Genomic DNA, 21,797 nt, shown 5'->3' on the forward strand with positions numbered 1-21,797 from the left:
GTCTCTTTCTTTCTCTCTATTCCTCTCTCTCTCCTTCTCTCTTTCTCTCTTTCATTTTAACACTTCTTAAGACTTCCTCAGCAGGAGCAACAAGGGTCCCTTGCAACTTGCTGAGATCTCATTCCATTACAGAAAATTGCTTTTCAGTATTTTGGTAGGTGGAGCAATTTCACTGGAAAATTCTGTTCCAGTGGCAGTTCACACATTCCACAGTCACATATTGGTTGAAGAAAGCCTTTCAATGTAAAACCCAGCAACTGCACTTTCTGAGTTAACCTGTTTCTGGTCTCATTTTCTACAAGCCTACTGCAGTCTCTGGGGTCTTTGACTGATTTGCTTCCTCTTTAGTATTGATCTGTCTTCCAAGCTCCTCCCTGTCCTCTGATTATCCATGCTGAACTGTTCGTTTATCAGGCACCCTGGCTATCAGACAGCTGAGCTCAGGTAGACTCTTGATTCTGTAGTTGCTGGGCCATTTACCATCTCACCTGTGGATCTTGTGGATCACCAGACTTCTCTTTTGGTTTGTCATGAGGGTACCGAGCACCACAGCCAGTCCAAGAAGTCAGAAAACTGTAAATTCTGGGAAACAATGGCAGCATAATGTTTTCAAGACAGAATCTCTCAAATATCTCAAAATTTTGTAAGTTGCAGACAACAAAGGACAAAACTAAACAGCTTTTATCAGATTGTTTTTAAAAATCTCAGTGATGGATACTCTACAGTAAGGCAATCTGTTCCAGACTGTAGCTATCACTTCTAATAAGCTTTTCTTTATGCCTCAATTAATCTTCCTTTCCACAGTTAAAGCTTATTATTGCTTGTACTACCCACAATGGACATGAAGAATACTTTATTCCATTCCTCTTCTTCTATCATTTTACTCTATTTTAATATTTTATTCTGTTCCTCTTGTATCATGCCTTTCCTCAGTTTTAGGCTGGATTCAGCTTATATTTACTTGTATGTTTCATTACAAGTCATATTTAAATCATCATCTCTGATGATTTTGTTATGGTGCCCTCTATTACTTCTAAACAAGCCATATACTTTTAGGATTCTGGTATCAAAATCAAATTTAATATTGTAGGGAAAGAAGTTTTAAAGCCAGCTACAGCAGAAAGACTATTTACATCTTTTATACTGATTCACGGGAATCTCAAATCAGTATGTTCTTGTTTAACAAGGAACCATTTTAATCTCTGAATACAGTTTTCCAACTGGTTTTGCATTTGAGAGTAACTTAATTTAAACCATTTTAAGTTATCTCATAAGAACTTTTCAGAACATTATGTTAGTATCAGAAGCTTCACTAAAGCTTTTTTTTGCCTTTTAAACAAGTAAAATCTTCTTTTACTCACCCCTATCCCCTGAACAAATTGATTTAAAAAAATTGTTTTGCTCTTACTCATCGTCCCTTCTGCTTAGGGTTGCACTCTTTTTTTTTCTGATATTTTCCAGTATTTTTCCAGAAATGGGAAGTAATCTGACTGATATATAGTTTTCTAGCTTTTTCTTGCTTTCCCTATTTTAAGGATAGATAGATAACTTGTTTGATTTTTTTTCCCAGTCTTCCTGAATCCCATTCATCATCCATGGTTTTTTAAGTGCTTCTGAAATTGCTTTAGCAAATTCTCTTTACTCCCTGAATTTTGTCACTTCTGAACAATTTAAAGCCAACTAACTAATGGGAGTATTCTCTAACCCGTTTCCTTTCTTCCATCTTAAATGCTTTGTTGTTTGTGTTATTTACATTGTCTGCCTGATTGCATCTTATCTTTTTAGTGAAGACTGAAGCAGTAAATGCACTAAACATTTAGGTTTTTCGTAGTGGCATGACTTGATAGCTTTTTCCCTGTTGAACAGTGGACCAGCTTTCCTTTGTCTTCCTCTTGCGGCTAATGCTCTTATTGATCTTTTTCTTTGTTTACCTTGCATGTTCCTTGGTAGTTGTTTCACATTTTGTGCCTTCACTTTTCTCAATATGTCTTTCCATCTGTCTTCTTTCCTAGGGTCTATGTCTTCTTGCTTTCTGTTTTGTGTAACAAATTATTATCAGTCCTTCTAAAGAGATTGTTAGTCTGCATTTCACTATATTACTTTCCCAAAAGATATTTAGTTAGTTAGAGAGCAGAATTGTCTCTGGTTTTATGTTTCAGACAGTACTTCTTAGATGTATGTAAGAATTATCTTTATCTGTTCAGTCTTTCTAGTTTGGCACTAGTGCAGTAGCCCCCACCTTTCTTCACTCGTTATAGAAGATAACAGATAACAGAACATGCAGTCAGTAATAGAAAACATGATAATCACATATGACGTCATGTACTTTTATATATTTTTTAATGTGGAAAAAAATGCAATATTAATGATATTTCAGGCAATTTCCTATCTTCATTTAGACATAAGTGCAGATAGAATATTTATGTCTCTTGATGTATAAAACATGTTGATCAAATAATAAATCCTCATAGCCTCCTTCTCACGTAAGTAAGAATATTATCCTAACATTGCAAAAGAATAGAATGGGCCAAGAGGAAATGGCCTCAAGTTGTGCTGGGGAGGTTTAGATTGGATATTATGAAAAATTTCTTCTCTGAAAGGGTTGTCAAGCATTGGAACAGGCTGCCCAGGAAAGTGATGTGTCACCATCCCTGGAGGTCTTTAAAAGACACGTAGATGTGACACCTGGGGACATGGTTTAGTGGTGGACTTGGCAGAGCTGAGTTAATGGCTGAACTTGCTGATCTTAGAGGGGTTTTCCAACCTAAATGATTCTCTGATGCTATGAAATAGAGGGAATTACAGGACTTCCTAGGTATTCACAGGTAGTCCCTCTGCTCAGTTTGGGGATAGAGGAACTTGAAGCTTCAAAATTCCCAGTACTATTCAGTGATCCAAACCACCCTGCATTATTGTGGGAAATATTAACTATTTTACTTCTATTTACATATCTTCAATTCTCAGTCCTAAGTAACATAACACACATTTCAATCTATTCTCTCGGAAGACAGCTTCCCATTATAAGTATATTGCAGGACTGTAAAAGAGAATCTGTACAATACTCTATCACAAAAGCATGTATGATGAGAGTACCTACTAGTTTTGTATGGAGTCTGCTGATATTTCTGTTACTGAAACACATATGGCACATGTAGCAGAACTCTACTTGAAAATGGAACAAGTTTTGCATGATCCAGAAGCCTCCTTATTTTATTGGAGGAGTTCTTCTACAAAGTAGTTGCTGTTAACACCTCTGAGAATCTAGTAGATCCGGTCTTCAACTGCATAGCTTTTAATAGCATAAGCACTCTAACCTGTTCACTATAATGAAATACACCATTTCAAAGTGCTGTTTAATTACTCACTGTTGCTATAACTATGACTGACAAGCGGTTTGTATACTGTATTATTTATTGCTGCACAGTTAGAAAACTAGAATTTCTGCTCAGACTTTAGTACTTGACATTCAGTGAAAGCAAAGCTTCTAAGTCTGCAAATGGTTTTAAAAACACTGGATTAAGGAACTGAGTCTAAAGAAGCAATTAAGCACCAAACATGGTAGTTAAATACCAACCTCAGTGGGCTCAGACTTCTTTCCCACATTAAGATCTGACACACAAATTTCAGTGTGATGTGCAATAGCCTGCTGAATCATGTATTCTATATCAACCTGTAAACTGGCAGACATTCTTGATACAAGTGAGTGAACAGACTTAATGTGTACAGCTGATAACTGCCTTTCATATGATGCCAGTAAGAAGTCAAATTGAACAATTATGTTCTTAGATGACTCATTCACAAACTTAGCTTTGAGACTGAATACCAGAATCCGGAGAAAATTTGATTGTCTACAGTCAGAACTGTACTCTGAAAACCTGCCATTTAGCGGGTACCTAACTCTATAGGTGCTGCCATTTTTAAATTCCCCAAAGTGTACTTCCATAAATACGTAGAAACACTTCAATTTCTAATGTTTTATCTTTTAACCTAACTGTGGTGGCATAAAAAAATTTGAGGTCCCCATGACAAAACCCTTTGGATCCTGATTCTCACAGAGCGTGCAGGATTAATCTCACTACAAAATACTATAACAGCCCTGGCTTTTCTTGTAGGCTTCCAAGGAACCAATAGTCTTATTTTGCGTACTAATCTATAACACTGAACAGAGTATAAGAAATCAAGCTACACTTGCTTTCTACCTGAAGGAATTAGATAAGTTTCTTTCACAATTTTTAATGCATTCAGCATAAAAACGTAAGGTGACACTCGAGCTGCTTTGAAAACTTTTCACACTCCATTCTCCGAAGTAGATTTCTTTCTTGCTTTCTAAGTAATAAAACAAAACTTTTCTCACTCTTAATACAAATAATTGATTTCCTCCAAATGAGTGTACTTAACACACTATTTGAAAATGCAGTAGTTTTTCTTGTCAGCATTTGATCCAGGATCTCTCTGGCTAGCACCCCATGCTCAGGTTTTCCTTCCTGTGAACAAGTAATCACTGGGTTCCACAAACACACAACATGAATGAATTTCCTGTGTGTTTCACAGTCAGACTGCAGTACAGCACAACAAAAAAGATCAAGGGCCTGCAACATCAATAAACAATGACTTCTTATCACTGTGAACAGTATGAGATTTCCAAACTCAGTCTCCCCTCTGGCTTTAAGATCAAACATTAGCAAATGCTTATGTGCTAATACGGAAATAGGTGATCCCACACAGCAGTGGCTTGCATGGTTTTTCTCAGAGGAATTTAGAAACTATTACTGGGTAATTTCTCTTCTGTCTGAAAACTGTTATCTGTGAAGTGTTAGTGGAACTAGGCTATTTATTCTGTCTCATGCTGTACAGGAAGCCAGTCTGTGAGCCACAGCCTTGGCTACACTTACACATGAACAATACGTTATGTTGTGTTTTATTTCAAACTGATGCTCATAACTAACTGTCAGAATATCTTTGGGTTATTAGCTTTTAAATAATAAATAATCTCCCTAAAGCAAGATAGAAGTGGTAATCAGAAAAGGATATACTCTGAAGAATTGGGTGAGCTGTTTTCTCCATTTTCCACTGAAGGCAGAAGTCTTTGCTGATTGAAGTGTTGGTAATACTCACAGTTGTCTTCAGATTCTGGCTAAGTTAGAAAAATCAGAAAGAACTGGTTTACAAAAAAGTTTTCTTTCACCTTCAGTATGCTATGATGCTGCTTAGAAATCTGTCTGTATAGCTGGCTCAACTTTGTATACAAGCATTCTTAAAAAGTTGAAGTGTTATTATTTAATAATCAGTGGCTTGCTCTCCTTGATGTTCTGTTCATAGACCCTCTTAGGGAAGTGAAATTTAATTTCTGGGACAGGGACTTGCTGCATACCTGGATTTTATCCTAAAACAGATTCAGGAAATGAGCTAAGTGTGCAGACAGACCCAGAAAAAATTATTCTGGAGTCTTAGTGTATATTAAAGTAAAGGTATTCAGAATACTTAATTGTAGGTGGAGATTTTAGAAGTAAAGATTTAGTTCAGAAAGTTATTTCAAGGTGGACTGCAATGGAAAGAACAGTCAGCTAGTAAAGGTATTTTACATAAAGTTAGCACAGTACAGTGGGACCCCTGGTGGCCTAGTGGTTAGGATGCAGCACTCTCACGGCTGCGACCCAGGTTCGATTCCCGGTCCCCCGGGCAGATGGAGCTCATTAGCCCTGTGAGGCCATCCGTCTATGAGAAGGTCACTCTAAACAAACCTACGTCCTGAGGACCTCACTGCCACTGTCCAAGCTTGCTTGGCCCCGGCAGATGAGCCTTAGGATTAAAGGGTGGGCTCAGTTCAGCACATGCTGTGTCTCACCTAAGAAATCCATTGCGCAGGCTGGAAAGATAAAAGACCTTTCCCAAAATCTTCGTTCATGAAGACTGGCCATTATCATTAGCACAGTACAGACTTTTCACTGCAGTATTTCTTTTCTATGGGATGTATTCTGTGGGGGTATATCTATTTCTATGGGATGAATCAAATAAAATCATGTCAATATAACATAGTATTCTTTAGGAAAAAATATCATGAAATAGCAGTGTGCTGCATCCTTATTGTGGGAACAGAAAATGGGTATTATTAAAATCTTAAGTGGATGATAACTGACCTATACATCAAGTAACACACATTCATTGAAGTTAAAAACAAATATATTACTGGTAGATATATAGGTATACCTATTACTAAATAATTACAAAACACTAACCTGCAAGGATATGCTTAAAAGTGTATCACTGAGCTGAATACTTTCAATAGGCTCTCAGTATGAGGTTCCTTGTCCCTTTCTCCAGTGCTAACCAACATTTCAGGGTTCAACTGAATAAATTGTCAGTTGGAGCATATCTTATTAGTACCAGACAAAATCAGTACAGCAGTAACAAATTTTACCGCTTCATTTTTTTTCCCCAGTTTTAATTCCTGAGTTTTAAGGAATCTTTGCTGAAAATATTTAATTTATGTAATGGGTTAGACCTTTTAGACCTCATCAGAGAGTAAGCATATCATCAGGTAAGGGGCAAATTTACATTTCATACCTGTCTTAGTCATTTACACTTGAAGGCCTTTGCAGAATGAATTTAACACCCAAAGGTTCCCAAACAGAAGAGAATCCCCCTCCCATTAATTAAAAGAAATTATCTTTGTGGCAGTGCTAAAGCCACCTGAATCAGGACTGAACCTGATTGAATTTGCAGACTTTTTGAGTGGGATTGTTCTTTTCTAATTTTAGTCACCTGTAAAGTAGTTAAAAGAGTATCTGCTCTATTGCCTTATTTAGGCTCAGCATAGTTCTTGAAGAAAGAAAAGGAGTGCCGGAGTACAATTCATCCCATCCTAAGGTGGATGGTTGCCATAATAAGGATGAATTGCCCTTCAAAGTTGTCTGTGTGAGTGGGAACTATGGTTTGCACAGGTAAAGCATCTTTTTAATTAATCAGTAATCTTAGATTTTCCTCAGGGATAAAATATGAGGAGGTGTCTATCTGAACCCACTGATTTTCCAGCTAGCTAGGGTAAGTGAAGTGTTTGACTTCTATATGGCTAAAGTAAAGTGAAATTAATCCTTTATACTTTGGAAAGATGATACTTTGACAGGAATTGTCTCATTGTTATGATACTATAAATTAGAATTCTTAAACATATAGAAAGGAGAAAATATTATCCACTTTATTTCTCCCCATCTCAGAACACCATTGAGGAAGAATACAATTGCACCATTGCCTTACATAAGCCATCCAGGAGAAATGTAAAAACTTATTATTTACGTATTTGCTTATTTCTTATTGAAGACTATTCATTTGATGGGATTGTAGAAGCAAGTTATAAATGATGCATATAGTACTGCATCAACAGTTAAAAGACAGAATAAAGCCAGAACTTTGCAATTTTAAAGCTGTGTTGGTATTATTTGTAGACTTAGCTAAAACCAGTAAAGCCCAAGAAGCAGGGAACATTCTACTTGAAAGAGAAAATAAAAGAAAATTCTTTTATATAGATTTTTCTTTTTGCCTTTTATCTTTACTCCTCTGAGTCCTTTTTCGTATGTGCCATCTACAGAGATATATTACTCTAACATGAGTGCTCACAGACCTGTGTCTGCTCAGTGGAATGGTTTATGTTATGGTGCATTTTTCCACAAAAAATATATATGGGTGTCATCTTTTCTCATGTAGATGAAAGTTTTCTAAGCCTCATATTTCCAGTTGATCCACAATGGCTCTTACAATGCTGCTTGTTTTCCATGGTTCCTAAATGACCAATGATTATTGCTCATGCCACTTTGTCAAGTCACTTATGCAGATGAACCAAATCATGCTGCAAGATGTCAAGTGAAAAAAAAATTTCAAAAAATGGTCATGGTAGAAATAAGTCAGAGAATGTAAGAAATAGTTGTTTAACATGTTCTGATACTCAGCTTCACATAAATAATGCTCATTGCAGCTTCAGAAGCACACCAGTGCTATTCATTGCACATGTGCTCAATTCCTGAGCCTCCTACCATGTGACTAGTCATGTTTTTATTTTAGAACAGCATTGAGGTTTATTAACTTGCATTATCTGCCAGCTAGAAGAGAAAGGGATTCCTTCCTTACATTTTGCTTCAAGTCAAATGCAGCTTTCTGAGGGAAATTTTCCATCTTCAAGGAGAGTCCTTCAGCAGCAGTCATGCTGGTTTGAAAGTCTTCTTGAACCACTGACAACAATACACAGAATTCTTAAGAAAGGACAGGATGATCCTGTATCTCTGCTGTAAATGTTATCCCACTAAGACCCACAAATAAAGAGAGAGAATAAATTAGTTCTCACAGCAGAACATTCCTGTGATATTTAATATGCACCAATTAACCATATGGACTTTTAGTCACAGAAAAGAATAGCAGAGCAATTCTAAGAGTCTCAGGAGATCAAGAATTTCCCTGGCTGTTCACCTTCCTCTTATTTTCACACTCTGTTATTTGCTAATTTGAAAACATATCATTCCCGCATGTGTGGGATTTGTAAAGGGAGTATTTTATTGCTTTACAGACAGATTATTTTCATGGTTATGGAGAAAGCTTTTACATGTTTTGTATATCTTGTGTTCAGAGTAACAGTCTGTGCTCAAGAGCTGCAATTGTTGTTCATCCCTTAGGATTAAAGTAGGACTAATTTGCATGGCTTTTAAAAGAAATATACCATTGGAACTGAAATGAAGGTTTTATTTCCTTGGATGGTCACAGCAGATCAGTGCTCTTGGTTCTCCTTCTTCCATCCCATTCTTCATAGACTGCAGTGTGAAGAAGAGCTGAGGTCGACTTTGTCACTTCTAGGAAAGTGGTCAGTTCAGGAAATAGTTTAATGTGTGATCTTGAGAAACTGGATTTGGCAGGGAATTAAATGGCATTTGGTAAATAGACCGGAGAATAGGAATGCTACTTTCGTCTTTTCTGTCCTGTATCGCTTTTATCTGTTTGATCTCTATTAGTAGAGGGTGAGGGAGCCCCATCAGTAGTCCAGGAACCAAGTACAAAATTCAGAAGTGAGATGAAAGGTACACAAGAGGGAGAGAACATTAAAGCACTGTCTTCATGATTACAGAAGGAAGATTGGACATATTAGGTACTACAGCATTGTAACTGCACAGGTCTCAGGAGACATCAGACTGCAGGCCAAATAATACAGTGTGACTTGTGTCCACACCATTTAGGGCTAGCTCCTTTTAGAGCAGGATGACCATATCCTTTTCATGTATTGCTTGCCTGTGTGTGCATTCTTGATTTTACATGACCTTTTTTTTTTTTAAATGCATTTTTTCAGTCTTCAGTAATAGGAAGGATGCACTGTACCCAACAAAATGAACCCAAAGTGCTTTGCTATATGCCATGGGGTGTCAGAAAGATAAAGGGCATGGGAAGCTTTCTGGAGCAATATTGAAAGAATGTGGAGAGTGCTGAAGCTGACACAGTTTCAGCTATACTGTTTTTTCGAAGTGGTCCCTGTAGTAAGCCTGTCTGTAGAACCACACAGGCAGTCTTGGAAAGAACTAGTAGGAGTGATCTGAAACAAACCTGGGAGTAAGCTTTTAGTTATGGGTCTAGTGGTAAATATGCATATATAAAAGAAAATGCATAAACATTTATTTTGTGTGACTATTAGTTCAACATTAAACTTAATAACATCAAAAAGAAATGGAAGATGCCTTCCAACTTGCAGAGGTATATTGTTCATCTTCTGTAGAGTTTCTGTATTTTATTTAGGAGTTCATTACTTTCACCAGAAATTTTTTCTATGATATAGATTGCATTCATGCAGTGGAAGTTAGATGAATACATCATTTTAAAAACTTACCTACTTGCAAGAAAATAATCTCTGGACAAATAAATCTCTGGAAGAAACTTGATCTGATTAGAGCTTGATCTAATCTTCTACAGTGGAAATTCAGATCCAACTGTTACGTGACAATAATGTGGAAGTTATAAGTAAGTTTGTAACTAAGATAACCAAGCTATATATGTAAAACTAATGATGATTGGTATAATAGAGTGGATTGTTGAGCTTGTCACCATCAGCTCCCTCAGCAGAAAATTAAATGAGAGGCACTTTTTTGGCACGATTCTTGCCCACATAAATATTTTTGCGTGATTCATCCTCCCATAAACATCTAAAATGTGTCAGATGAATCATACCTTAAACTTCCCATAATTTTCTACTGTTGAGAAAAAGAGACTATGGTATTAAGCTGAGGTGGTAGCTGAGATGAATCACTGCCCTGTATACTTGTGTGATGGGGTAATGTGATCTTTATCTGCTGCCTTTCTTGAGGGTTTTGAGTTTGGCATTATCAATTGTTTAGTGAATGTCACTGCTTTCATCAGTATTGACATGCATGCATTCAAAGTTATATATGAACTGGAACATTAAAATGGAAAGCTCCATAATAAACCTTTTGCTTTGTATTACCGGTAAAAATGTGCATTAATCTATGACATTACAGAATATGTTACTCTAGGACCATAAACAAGATTCTCATGTGGATTCATTAAAAAAAGGAGAAAAGGGCAAAATGTTCTTACATGTCCTATCAGGTTCCCCTGGAAACAGTTAATTCTGTTCAAGTCCATCTATCACTCATGTTGATCAGGCTGTTAACAGATAAAGGATCCCTATGTACAGCTAGGGAACAGCATTTGTAAGATGAAAAAGATGTTTTCAGAATTGTTTTCCATGTGGTTTTCATTGATTGGTTGCTTTTGTCAATATACACATTCTGAAGCGTGTTAGTAGTTGTCTTTGGATTTCTAGAGATAGCAAAAGACTGAAAAGGGTGGTTTTTTGTTGGTTTTTGTTGTTGTTGTTGTTGTTGTTTTTGTTGCTGTTAAACAGAAAAGGAGAAAACTAAAGCATTTTAGATTCCTTAGCCTAATTTCAGTTATTGGGAATAAAATGCTGAACTATTTAGAAGCCAAACACAAGAACATATCAAACAGTAACAATGAGACTATTTACTGGTGACAGGTTGGGTCAAACCAGTCTAATTTCCCTGTAGGGAAATGGAACCAAAGTGTGGGTACGTGAGAAGCACAGATGTTAAATCAACTGTCTTTCCTAAGTCTCTTTATGCTATTCAACGTGGTATTCTCATAAGTACATAGGGAATTGTCTTGATTAAATTGCCCCTAAACACATGCTAAACTTTTTGGAAATATCCATTTGATTGGTTAGTGAGTGTTCCCGGTCAGACTAGAAAAAGAATCTTCAGATGTGGTTCTTGGGCAAGGACAGACACCATTTTCACTACTGTATTGAATGGTGAAATAATCAGTGTGCTCTCAACAAGTGAAGGAGGGCAACAAAAGCACATGTGCAGGCTGGAAAATAAAGCTAGAATTCAAAATAGAGGGATGTCATTCAACGGAATCATGTGCAGATTCTGCACTGACATAGGAGTAAGATGAGTTGAAGATTGGAGGAGGACTGGCTCAGCAGTTGTTCTGTTGAAATGATGTATAGAACTTAGTGTTTCCCAAGGTAAACATGACTTAGAGAAGCAATGCAATTCTGAAATAGTTTAACAAAACATTTTTAAGTACCTAATCAGACAGAGCTATATATGAATTTCGAACTCCTAAACATGCAGCTTGTCCACTTAAGCACATAATTTGGGCCATTTAAACTTCCCTTTGGAAGTATTTAGAGTTAAATTTGACTACATAGAGGCAGAATGTGACCCCTTTATGACTGAGTAATAGGACTGTTCATTTTAATAAAGAGAAAAGATTTATAGCAATTTTCAGGAGTAAGATTCATCTTCTAGCTTCTCTGATGAACTAATCACCCTGTTTCTCTGTATAAATAGAGGAGAAAAACAGCATGATTCATCTTATTTCCATGTGGACACCTAAACTAGGTCAGATGAATCATGCCATCATCCTCTCTACTGGTTAGCTGAGATGTAGGCACATCTGCTTTGGAGATGCATTTGGTCTGTAGAGATGTCTGCTGTCGCTGGGAGAGGATCTAATCTGAAATACCTAAAAGGAGGAAGAAGCAAATGATTTGTTCTCACTGGTGAGACCAAATGAGAGAATTGTGAAGCACTGGAATGATTTTCTTGAAGGTTGTGGCCTCTCTGTTAATGTACACTTTTTGAGAATTCTTCAGATGAAGATGTTAAAATATAAGATCATGGGTTCAAAGGATGGATTGGAGCACATCGCAAGTGCCTTCTACCCCTCGTTTCTGTGTGGTTTCATTCTCTAGTGATAGATATCTCAGTCCTACATGATCTAGGATACACAGCTGTAAAGGCAATGGGGAGGAAATGATCCGTTTTGAGTGATGCATGATATGCTTACCCCGTGTCACATTACATGATGGGGCAAGTCACATGATGGGATAGAAATCTCCGTGGGCTTACAGTTTGGAAGAGACACATATTTCCATCAGCTTATATCTCCAGCTTCTTCATGGAAAGCATTATAAGCCTTGAGAATGTGTGACTCAGCAGTGCTGCAGCAGCATTTGCAGAACAGGGCTTAGCAGAGCAGCTACAAATAGTGGCAGGGTGGAAGGCTATTAGCACCCCCAGTAAAGCTCTAGAGTAAAAATAGATAATGTACTGATTATATTCAGCATCTTTATGAAAGTAAAAAACAGCATTTAAAAAGGCAAATTATCTTTTGTGTATTTGGAAAGAACTTGGTGAAGTCTAAAGAGTATTAAGACATAAAGCTTAAGAGAATAATTTAATGATATTCAGCCCATATTCATGTAATTATACAGTAAACAATTCATTTGCATTTAAATCTAACATCTGTTGTTCTCTGGTCCATTGAGTGAGCTCTGACTAAACATTAACAGACATAAAGAAACACTATGCAAAATGAACTCAGAAAATAATAGATGAGATAATAATCTCATTAAAAATTGGATTGGCATTTAAGGAGAAGATATTTAAAAAAATTTCACGGAGTTGTCTGCTTCTTGACAGCATATGTAGACTATAGAAAGAAATCCAGACTAAATAAAGAAATTCAGGTTTTGACTTCTTGTTCATTGGTGTCATGAAACCAGACAACTAGACTGAAAAATCAGATGGCAGGTCCTTCGGTCTGCCACCTCAGCAGAGGTAGGGCATTGTGATAAGTAAATTGAATAATTTGTTCATCAAATGAGTTCTGAATTAATAAAGTTCTGAGTTAATAAAGTTTACAAATAAATTAGTTGTTAAGCTTAAGTTAAGCTTGTTGTTTAAGTTGATATTCCTGTGGAATCATTAAGTGCTGAATAGCAGAGAGTGTTGAGTCACTGTAGTTACAAGGCTTGTCAACTATCCTGTTGTTTTATAATGTCTGTTCTGAGTATGTTTTCAGGGAACAAAGCTGTGAAGTATTAGCCCCAGAGTTATGATAGACACTTCTAGAAAAAGTTATGATAGACACTTCTAGAAAAAGCCCCAACATGGCTGGTCGTGAGGACAGGAGCAGCCATTGTCTTCCCTCAGCAACGGGACTAAAAGCCCGCGAACCAGGAATCCAATAGTGGGGAAGCCCGCGAACTGAGAACCATTGTGAATGAAGCCCGCGAAGCAAGAACCAAACACAACAAAACCCACAAAATAGGGACCAATAATGGACTGATATGACTGAGGGGGAGTTGGTTGCAGAGGATGTAAAGGAGGGGCTTTTGACCGTTGTGGGTGCGGTCCGTGGCAAGGCAGAGGTCCTCCCGGACACCCAGCGCGCTGATTTACTTATTTGCCATTTTCAATAAATCGTTTATTGGTTTCTAAATTTTATCTGAGTCATTTGACTATATCAGCATGGAGATCCATGGCCTGCAGGAGACAGAACGGAAGGAATCTCAGTGGGACCTAAACCGTTCTATGATTCTATCATTCTAAGTGCGAAAGCTACTAGCAACTATGGATCATTTATCTTGTATTATTTAGTTCTTTCTAAAGAATGTGTTAGAAGTTGGTGTAGAAATCAATTGTATTAAAATCAGGAGTCATGCTGGGAAAAAAAAGAATAAATCAAAGTAGAGTGGACTATTCCAATCCGTATCAATATCTGATTTTAAGATGTTATCATCAAAAGCAGCTACACAGAATAAAAAAGTCATTCTAGAAGCAATTTCTTTTTCCTGATACTTCCCAAGAGCTGAATTTCACTTAACTTTGATAAGTTTATATACTAAATCCGTATGTCCTTTCCTAACCAGTTTAGCAAACTGGAGTTTTTATATTGTTGACAGGTGCTATTTTCTGCTTGTAATTGTGAAAGAACATTTTTGTCTGCCTGGTTATCTACCTTCTGTGAGTTTCTATCTTGTCAAGTGAGAAATGCTACATTTATTAACCTGTCTGAAACTTGGAAGTGCATACTTCATTCCTTTTTATAGCATTCCAAAAACTAGATACTGAAGTACATGGCACAGACCAAAATGCTTTTTGTATCACCTACTTTAAGCAGAATTTTGCACGTATCACTAATCACGGTGATTAGATCACTAATCACTGATATACCAGAGCTAAAGTGCTGATGTTTAAGAAATGCAGCCTTAAAGGACATTTTTTTCATCTTTTTTTTTTTAGTTTTTTCTTCTCAGTAAATATGAACTGAAGCAAAGTGACGTGAAAGATAGAAAATGCAACTAAGCCCCTACCAAGCTCTCTGGAGGCTCCTTGAAACCCATTACGTATAGTCATATGTTAAGTAAACAAACTCCTTAACTTCTTTTGACTGACTGGTATGACAATTTTTAGTGTGGAATTCCTCAGACTATTGGATACAGGCATTAACCAAACCTCAACCAACACTTAAAAGAAAGCTGTGAGATTAAATATTCAGTGATACAAAATGAATATATTTACTTGTTTGATGTGTGAGAAATGTTGCATCTGCTAGAACCCAATTAACATTTCACTTAAACGCGTATAAATCAAAAATCAGCTTACTGGAGTTGAATGAACATTGTCAACATAAAACTGGGATAACAGGTTCTAAACTTTTAAATGTAAAGACAAAAGCTTTGTCTCTTGTCAGTCATTATAATGGTTTTATGGAAATCTTCCTGAAGTTGTTCTTTCTCTTCATGAGCAATTTCCCTGTGATTCCCTGATAATTACATTTTATAAAGTAAGCGTGTATAGTCATGATGCTCAGGCAGCTCTCTGGAACCAAGAATATACTTTATTTTATTCTAAGAAAAGCATATTCACAGGTGTGCAGAGGGAAAGAAGATTTGCATAAATGCATAAGAAGTTTGTAATTTATCTACCATTAAAACTACTTTATAGAAGCATGATCATCTCATCTCTTTATTTGTATAAATTTCAGTATTGCATTTTGTTTAAGGACACTGTCTCTTAATACCAGTTCCTTACAAAAATCATAGGGCTTCACTGTGAAATCACTTTATAGTAAAGGGAGAGGAACAATCACTTCCAGCTAGCAGTTCATCTCAACTCAAAGTAGTAATCTCAAGTTAGAGAGATGAATCATGTCTTAGAAGTGCTTGTCAACTATCATATATATGTTTGAATTTATGTGAAGTGAAATTAGCCTTCTAATCAATTAATTTTCTGACCTTCCTATCCCAACATCATCCTGCTATGAATTTCTTTTTTCAAAAAATACCCTTTTCATACGTCTGAGATGACTTGCCATCCTTTTTTTTATGGAAAATGTGTAAAAATAGTTATGTTAACTCAGTATCAATTTAAGTCCTTTGGCAAACCATGCACAACATTTTAAGTCAAAATGTTTTCCAAACAGTTTCATTATAAGAAGCTTTAAAGCTCTGATTCCCCTCAGTGGTGTGCTTGCAACCCCAAGTGTATTTCATTCCAGGGTAATAAGCAATATATTCAGAATTTAGAAATATTTTTCTCTGGGAAAGCATTGCCTGTGAAATACATGGAGCAGTGTATCAGAAAGAACATAAACAGAATCCAAGAGATAAAAAATGGTTTGGTTGAGCTCTGTTAATTGCTTGTTATTTCTTCTCCTGGCACCATACAAAACAATCTGCCCATGTTGCTTCCAAAATGACTAGATGAATGTTTCCATAGTCAGCACTATCAAAAGGATAACAACAGACTGAAAAAAAGGAAAAGAAGCACAGTTTGGGGAGAAAAGTGGAATCACTGATGATAACTAGATAAAATAATAACTTGATGATATTCATTAATGTAATCATTTATTTATTCTTTCATTCATATGAAAGTCATTCAGTATTAAAATATAATATATCAAGATATGATTAAATACTTTACATTCCAATTACTATTTAGGAGTATATTAAATAGCAGATTCTAAGGCTAGATATTTTAGAATCAACAGCAGTAAGTTGCACTGAAAAGTTCAAAACTAATGTTGTGAATCAATTGTGGTGACTTCCATTAAGTCATAAAAATTAATGTAACTCCAGAGAACTGAATAAAAGATAAATTTATTCCAACATTTCATAAAAAAAACCCAAGCAAATTACAAGACTTAGAGATCATGGTGTCAGGTCAGCTGAACTTGAGTCCTCTTGCAGTGCAGGGCCTGTTCTTGAATGTATAGATAGCAAGATGAAGAAGGAAAAGAAAAAAACACCTGAATTTGTTGATTTAGAAAGCAAATTCTACATGGCAGAATAGTTGGTATCAGGGTTACTAAGCACAGATTAACACTGATGATGATATTAAGTAGATTATAAAATAAGAATAAGAAGTATTGTTATCAGTTCAGGATCAGGAAAGGATGTAGCACAATAATGTGTGAAATTCATGTCATCTGGCTTTGGGACATGTTTTCTACATTCTGTTTATTGGTTAACTTGGGAAAGAGTTTCTTATGAGTCCTCACAATTTTGTTATGGGAAAAAAAGAGGGCACACCTTACATATGGATTTCAGAGAATTTGCTGTTTCTTTTCAAAGTGCAGCAGTTCTTTTTAGTGTAACTAATGCTTTTAGCCTAAATTGCGTATGATTGCTAATTCCTATTAATATTGCAAATAAAACTGTCATATACCGACTTCCGCATGTCCTGATGCTAAAAAGACCATAAACACCCCAACACAAACCACAACTAAAGAAAATTACAGTATTACTAAACCAAACCCAAAATTGCAGGATATGTGAGAAACTCTGATATTTGAATATCTGAGTAATATGCCATGGAACACAGACAACTTAGACAATGGTCAACTGATTCTAATTCAAGTTTCTTAAATGTTTCTGTTTTTTTTCAAAGACAGCTAAAATAAATTCAAGACCAAAGAAGATATGACAAATTCTGAAGTCTGTTATGAGTACTTTGGGCTGCGAAGCCTGAGGTGTATCACTAGCATTTGAGAACACAAAGTTGGCTGTGCTATAGGTTTAATCTGTTACACCTGTTTTCTTACTGACTTCAACAGTGAGTCTACAATTTATGAAATGGATTAATTGAAATATGTGTTAATGAGGAGCATTTTTAGTGAGTCTCAAATCTATTCTGCTTGCACTTATCCTTTTTATCTCTCTCTCAAATAACCTTCACAGGCAATGCCCTAATGAGTTCATTCTTAGTAACCCATTAATATATCTTGAAAACATTAATCTTCCAGCTCATTTTTCTGATATGGTAAATGATGGGATTTTGCAGTATATCTGGTACTGCGTACTACTTTGTAGTTAGGAATAGGTACACTGAATTTCCCATCTATACATATATCTCTGTTTGATGTATTCTAAACAAAGATATTATAAATGTAATACTGTGTGGTTTAATTTCTCTTCCACAATTTTTTTTCACAATTTTTGAATGCCTTTTGCTAGCTAGGTTGTATACTTTAACTGAGACATTCCCCATGACTCCAGTAGGACAATGTATACAAGGTACATTTGATTGGAATATAAGTCTTTAGGAGAGGGAGTTTGATGCTTCTGGGTTATTTGTGCTACTCATAAACAGAAGGAAAACTTATGAAATCACCAGACATTAATGGCAGCTGTCAACAGGCTAATGCTTTCCCATAAGATTTTTCAAATCAAAATAAACTCATATGATTGTTAGGTTTTTCAGCTTTTGCTTGGATTTGGTTATCTGGATTCCTGTATGTTATGGGCTGATCGTTAAGGTAATCCAGGCTCATGAGTTTTGGTTCCCCTCTGGACTGTGAAAGGCAGTCTTGCTAAATACAATATCCATAATTCAAGGATGGATTTTAACCTGTCTGGTTGTAATGTATTGATTTCTATATATTACTCTGACTCACTGTGAATTAATTTATGATATTTAATGTGGGCTGATAAATTACTGCTGAATTATAAGACTTCACAACTTGTTGGCCCACTACTAACACTGGATTTTTAATTTATTAGATTATCTTTGCATTAAGTACTATGTGTGTTTCAAAAGGTAATGCTCAGAATTTAGACCATGCATTTACTTATTTAGCAGCTTCTATAGTACATTTATCTGTGTGAAAAAAGGGTAAACTTAAGAAAGTGCAGTTGTTTTAGAACAACATGGTTTCATAGAAATTTATTTCAAATTAATTTTCCAAGGTACCTGTAGTAGAAAGACATTTTGCCAAAACTATTAAAAATGAGAATCACAGGGCTGTTTTAAATCCAATCCAGATTCTATTTCATTCTGTGCGATATTTCCATTAAATCTGATTAATGTCTAGAAATAAAAAACAATATTTCTTTTTTGTTTTCTTTTTGAATTTTTCTAGTAAACAGGGCATGTGTATACTTTTGAGTTTTCTTTTAAAGTTAGACTGATGGCTAAACTGGGACATCTTTGCAGTTTAGAACTACCCATGGCTCTCAGGAACAGAAAGGTTAAAGAATATGAAGAGAGCAAATCTTTTAAAGCAATGACTTGATAGTTATTTTGCATCACTTTGTGATCACTTTGTTAAATACACTATTATAAAAAAATAATGTATATACATGTACTGATATGAAGTATCAGGTGAATAAATGCAATACATAAAACAAGTACATCTGCATTTTTCCTAGCCTTGAGTTTTGTTCCTTCTTAGCAAAATCAGGAAGAGAAATAGACCTGTTCTTTCAAAAAATTAATGGATTAAGATATTGAAAACCCTGATTTTTGACTTAGGAATGTACAAACATTAATTTTAATTGTAGACAAAGAAAAATAAAATTGACATGTCATCTCTGGTAAATGCTAGACATTATTGACAGTAGTACTGCCAAAAGTTCTGTAGGATATTGTATAGTGGTTAATATGAAGATCTCATAAAGGATGGAGACAAGAGGCACTGAGCCTGCAGATTAAAGAATCATTTAATAACAATAAAAAGAGCTTGTCTAACTCATCTTGGTTATATTTTAAATGTATTTTATGTGTATTAGATTTATACTGATTGAAAACTCAGCACTTCTGTTATGTGGCTGAATAATTAGGCCTGATTATATTAACCTGAGCCCATAGATTTAAAAGATAAAGAAACACATTGCTACGTCTATGATACGCTTGCAGTATTGAACCAGCATAACTTGATTTGTCACTGAGGTGTCTGAATGTGTTGTAAATGACATGGATTGCCCTTGTAAGGTATTCATAGGCGCTGTTCAGTATTGAAAGTAAACATAGGTCTGCCAGACTGTCTGAGAGGAAAACAAATCTCTGGAATAGCCTTGGTGGTTATAAAGTAGAAAATGTGACAGTAGAATAAACCTGAATAACAAATTTTGTAAGAAATCCTAAAATGACAATTAAACAGCATTATGCAGAATTGTAAACACGAGAGGTAGGTCAGTATCATAATATCCTGTTTAGAAAAGCACAAATAGTCTATCAGTTATACAGTTGATTATTGTACTCATTCATCTGGGGTTTGCTGAGGCACTGGAAATGTAGTTAAATATTGAAGATTTGTTATTGTTTATACTATATTGTAAAATCTATTGATTATCCATGTGCAGCGGGTTTATTCTTTCAACTACTGTTTGTGCTCTTGGTTATAGGATACTGCAGCCGTGGATTGAGACAGACATTTTAGATGTTTTTATCTAGGTTTTCATCTAGGAAAAGTAGTAATTAAAAAAAAGGGTCATAAAAACCTTATTAATGTAATTCTGTAGGAATTATTGAAACATCACTATTTTACTAATATTACCTAATAATTTTCATCTAAAGCATTGGTAAAATTTGTGTAAAGGACTGAATTTACAGTTACAAAAATAGCTATTTTCATATAAACCTTTAATATTCTTCACACTCTATTATTTAAGCCATCTAAACCAAGAATCAGTTTGACTTAAATTTTTGTCCTTGCTATTCTGGGCTGCTGCATCCAAGGAGATGCCTTTTTTTAGGCTGTATTTAATATAACCTGCAAAGAAAACATATGGATTATTAATTGTGTCTAAACATTATTTGTAAAGTGTTTCCATATATACAAAAGACAGTTGTCATAATTTGTGAGAAGTTTGTCTCTTCAAAAATTCTAATGCAAAAATTCATTTGGGATAAATGTAAGTTGTCCTAATGTAACTGTTTTAAGTTCTTATTACTCTAATTTCTTATTTTTTAACCCTTAAAAATAATGATTGATTGATTGATTGATTTATTAATTACAGAAACCTTTGAAATGCTTATCAGACTGGCTGAGAATTACACAAGCGCACTTTTCTGCACTGCATATAGAAACATGGCTGCTGAGGCTACTGTGCATGTTCAGGAGTTTTTCACTGATGTTGGACTCTTCGTGTTTGGCACAGACATTAGCACAGAGAAATTTGTCAATAGATTTTTTGACACTCTGTTTCCAGTAGTCTACAACCACGTGATTAACCCCGGTCTGACTGACATTTCAGTGGAATATGCAGAGTGCCTCCGAATGGCGAGAAGAGACATCAGGCCCTTTGGCAACATTCCCAAAAAGGCCATGGGACAAATGGGAAGATCACTCTTATCCAGCCGGACTTTCTTGCAGGCTCTGAATTTGGGGATTGAAGTGATCAATACGACAGATCACCTGCATTTCTCCAAAGACTGCAGCAGAGCTTTACTGAGAATGCGGTACTGCCCCCACTGCCAGGGAGTGATGTTGAGCAAGCCCTGCATGGGCTACTGCCTCAACATCATCCGGGGCTGCTTAGCCAGCATAGCAGAAATTGATCTTCATTGGCGGGGATATGTTCGGTCCCTGGAGGAGCTCTCAAGCGCCATGAGTGGAACACACGACATTGAGCACGTGCTTCTCAACTTTCATTCACTTGTTAATGATGCTCTGGTACAGGCTCATATCCATGGGCCAGAGTTATCTGAGCAGGTAAGAAGGTGGTTTATATACACTCAGTGACAATAGGAAAAGTATGACTGATAATTCTTTCTTGTTTGGCCATTTTTATGGTGAGGAACACGTTTGAGTTCAGCTTCATTTGACAATGCGATTTTTAGGAGCACAAAAAGTGTTTTTCAGGAACATAAGAAAAATTCTTAATCACTTCGTTGCTATCCTGTGTGCACATAATGATAAATTTAAGCAATCCTTATTTTAGCTACTATTGGCCTGCCTTAGAGAACCTGTAACTTTGCATATATTATTTCCATAATTTTTAGGTTTCAGAGGAAGTAGCACAGTTCATTTGTAACATAAACTGAGTGCTTCCTTACATATACTTGAGAGAAAAAGTGAGTTATGTGAGAGCTCTGTTAGCTGTGAATGCATGAAGTGAAGAATTTTAAGATACCGTTAGGGAAAGTGTGCACTACTTAGCTACACATTAGGAAAAACCCTAGTATATCTGCTAATTTATAAAGGTTAAGTAA

General features: G+C 35.8%; 1 protein-coding gene across 1 annotated transcript in view; it reads left to right on the plus strand.

Annotated features, from left to right (window-relative positions):
• The window catches only part of GPC5 (glypican 5), a 303,582-nt gene that overhangs the window by 102,397 nt on the left and 179,388 nt on the right, over window positions 1-21,797 (plus strand). Inside the window, exon 5 of the mRNA XM_027675181.1 lies at window positions 20,603-21,297. Within this exon, the coding sequence (XP_027530982.1) occupies window positions 20,603-21,297 (695 nt within the window). The remainder of the gene's footprint in view (window positions 1-20,602; window positions 21,298-21,797) is intronic.

The sequence above is a fragment of the Neopelma chrysocephalum genome, unplaced genomic scaffold (genome assembly GCF_003984885.1).
Source record: "Neopelma chrysocephalum unplaced genomic scaffold, ASM398488v2 Primary Assembly neopelma1_25, whole genome shotgun sequence".
Lineage (NCBI taxonomy): Eukaryota > Metazoa > Chordata > Aves > Passeriformes > Pipridae > Neopelma > Neopelma chrysocephalum.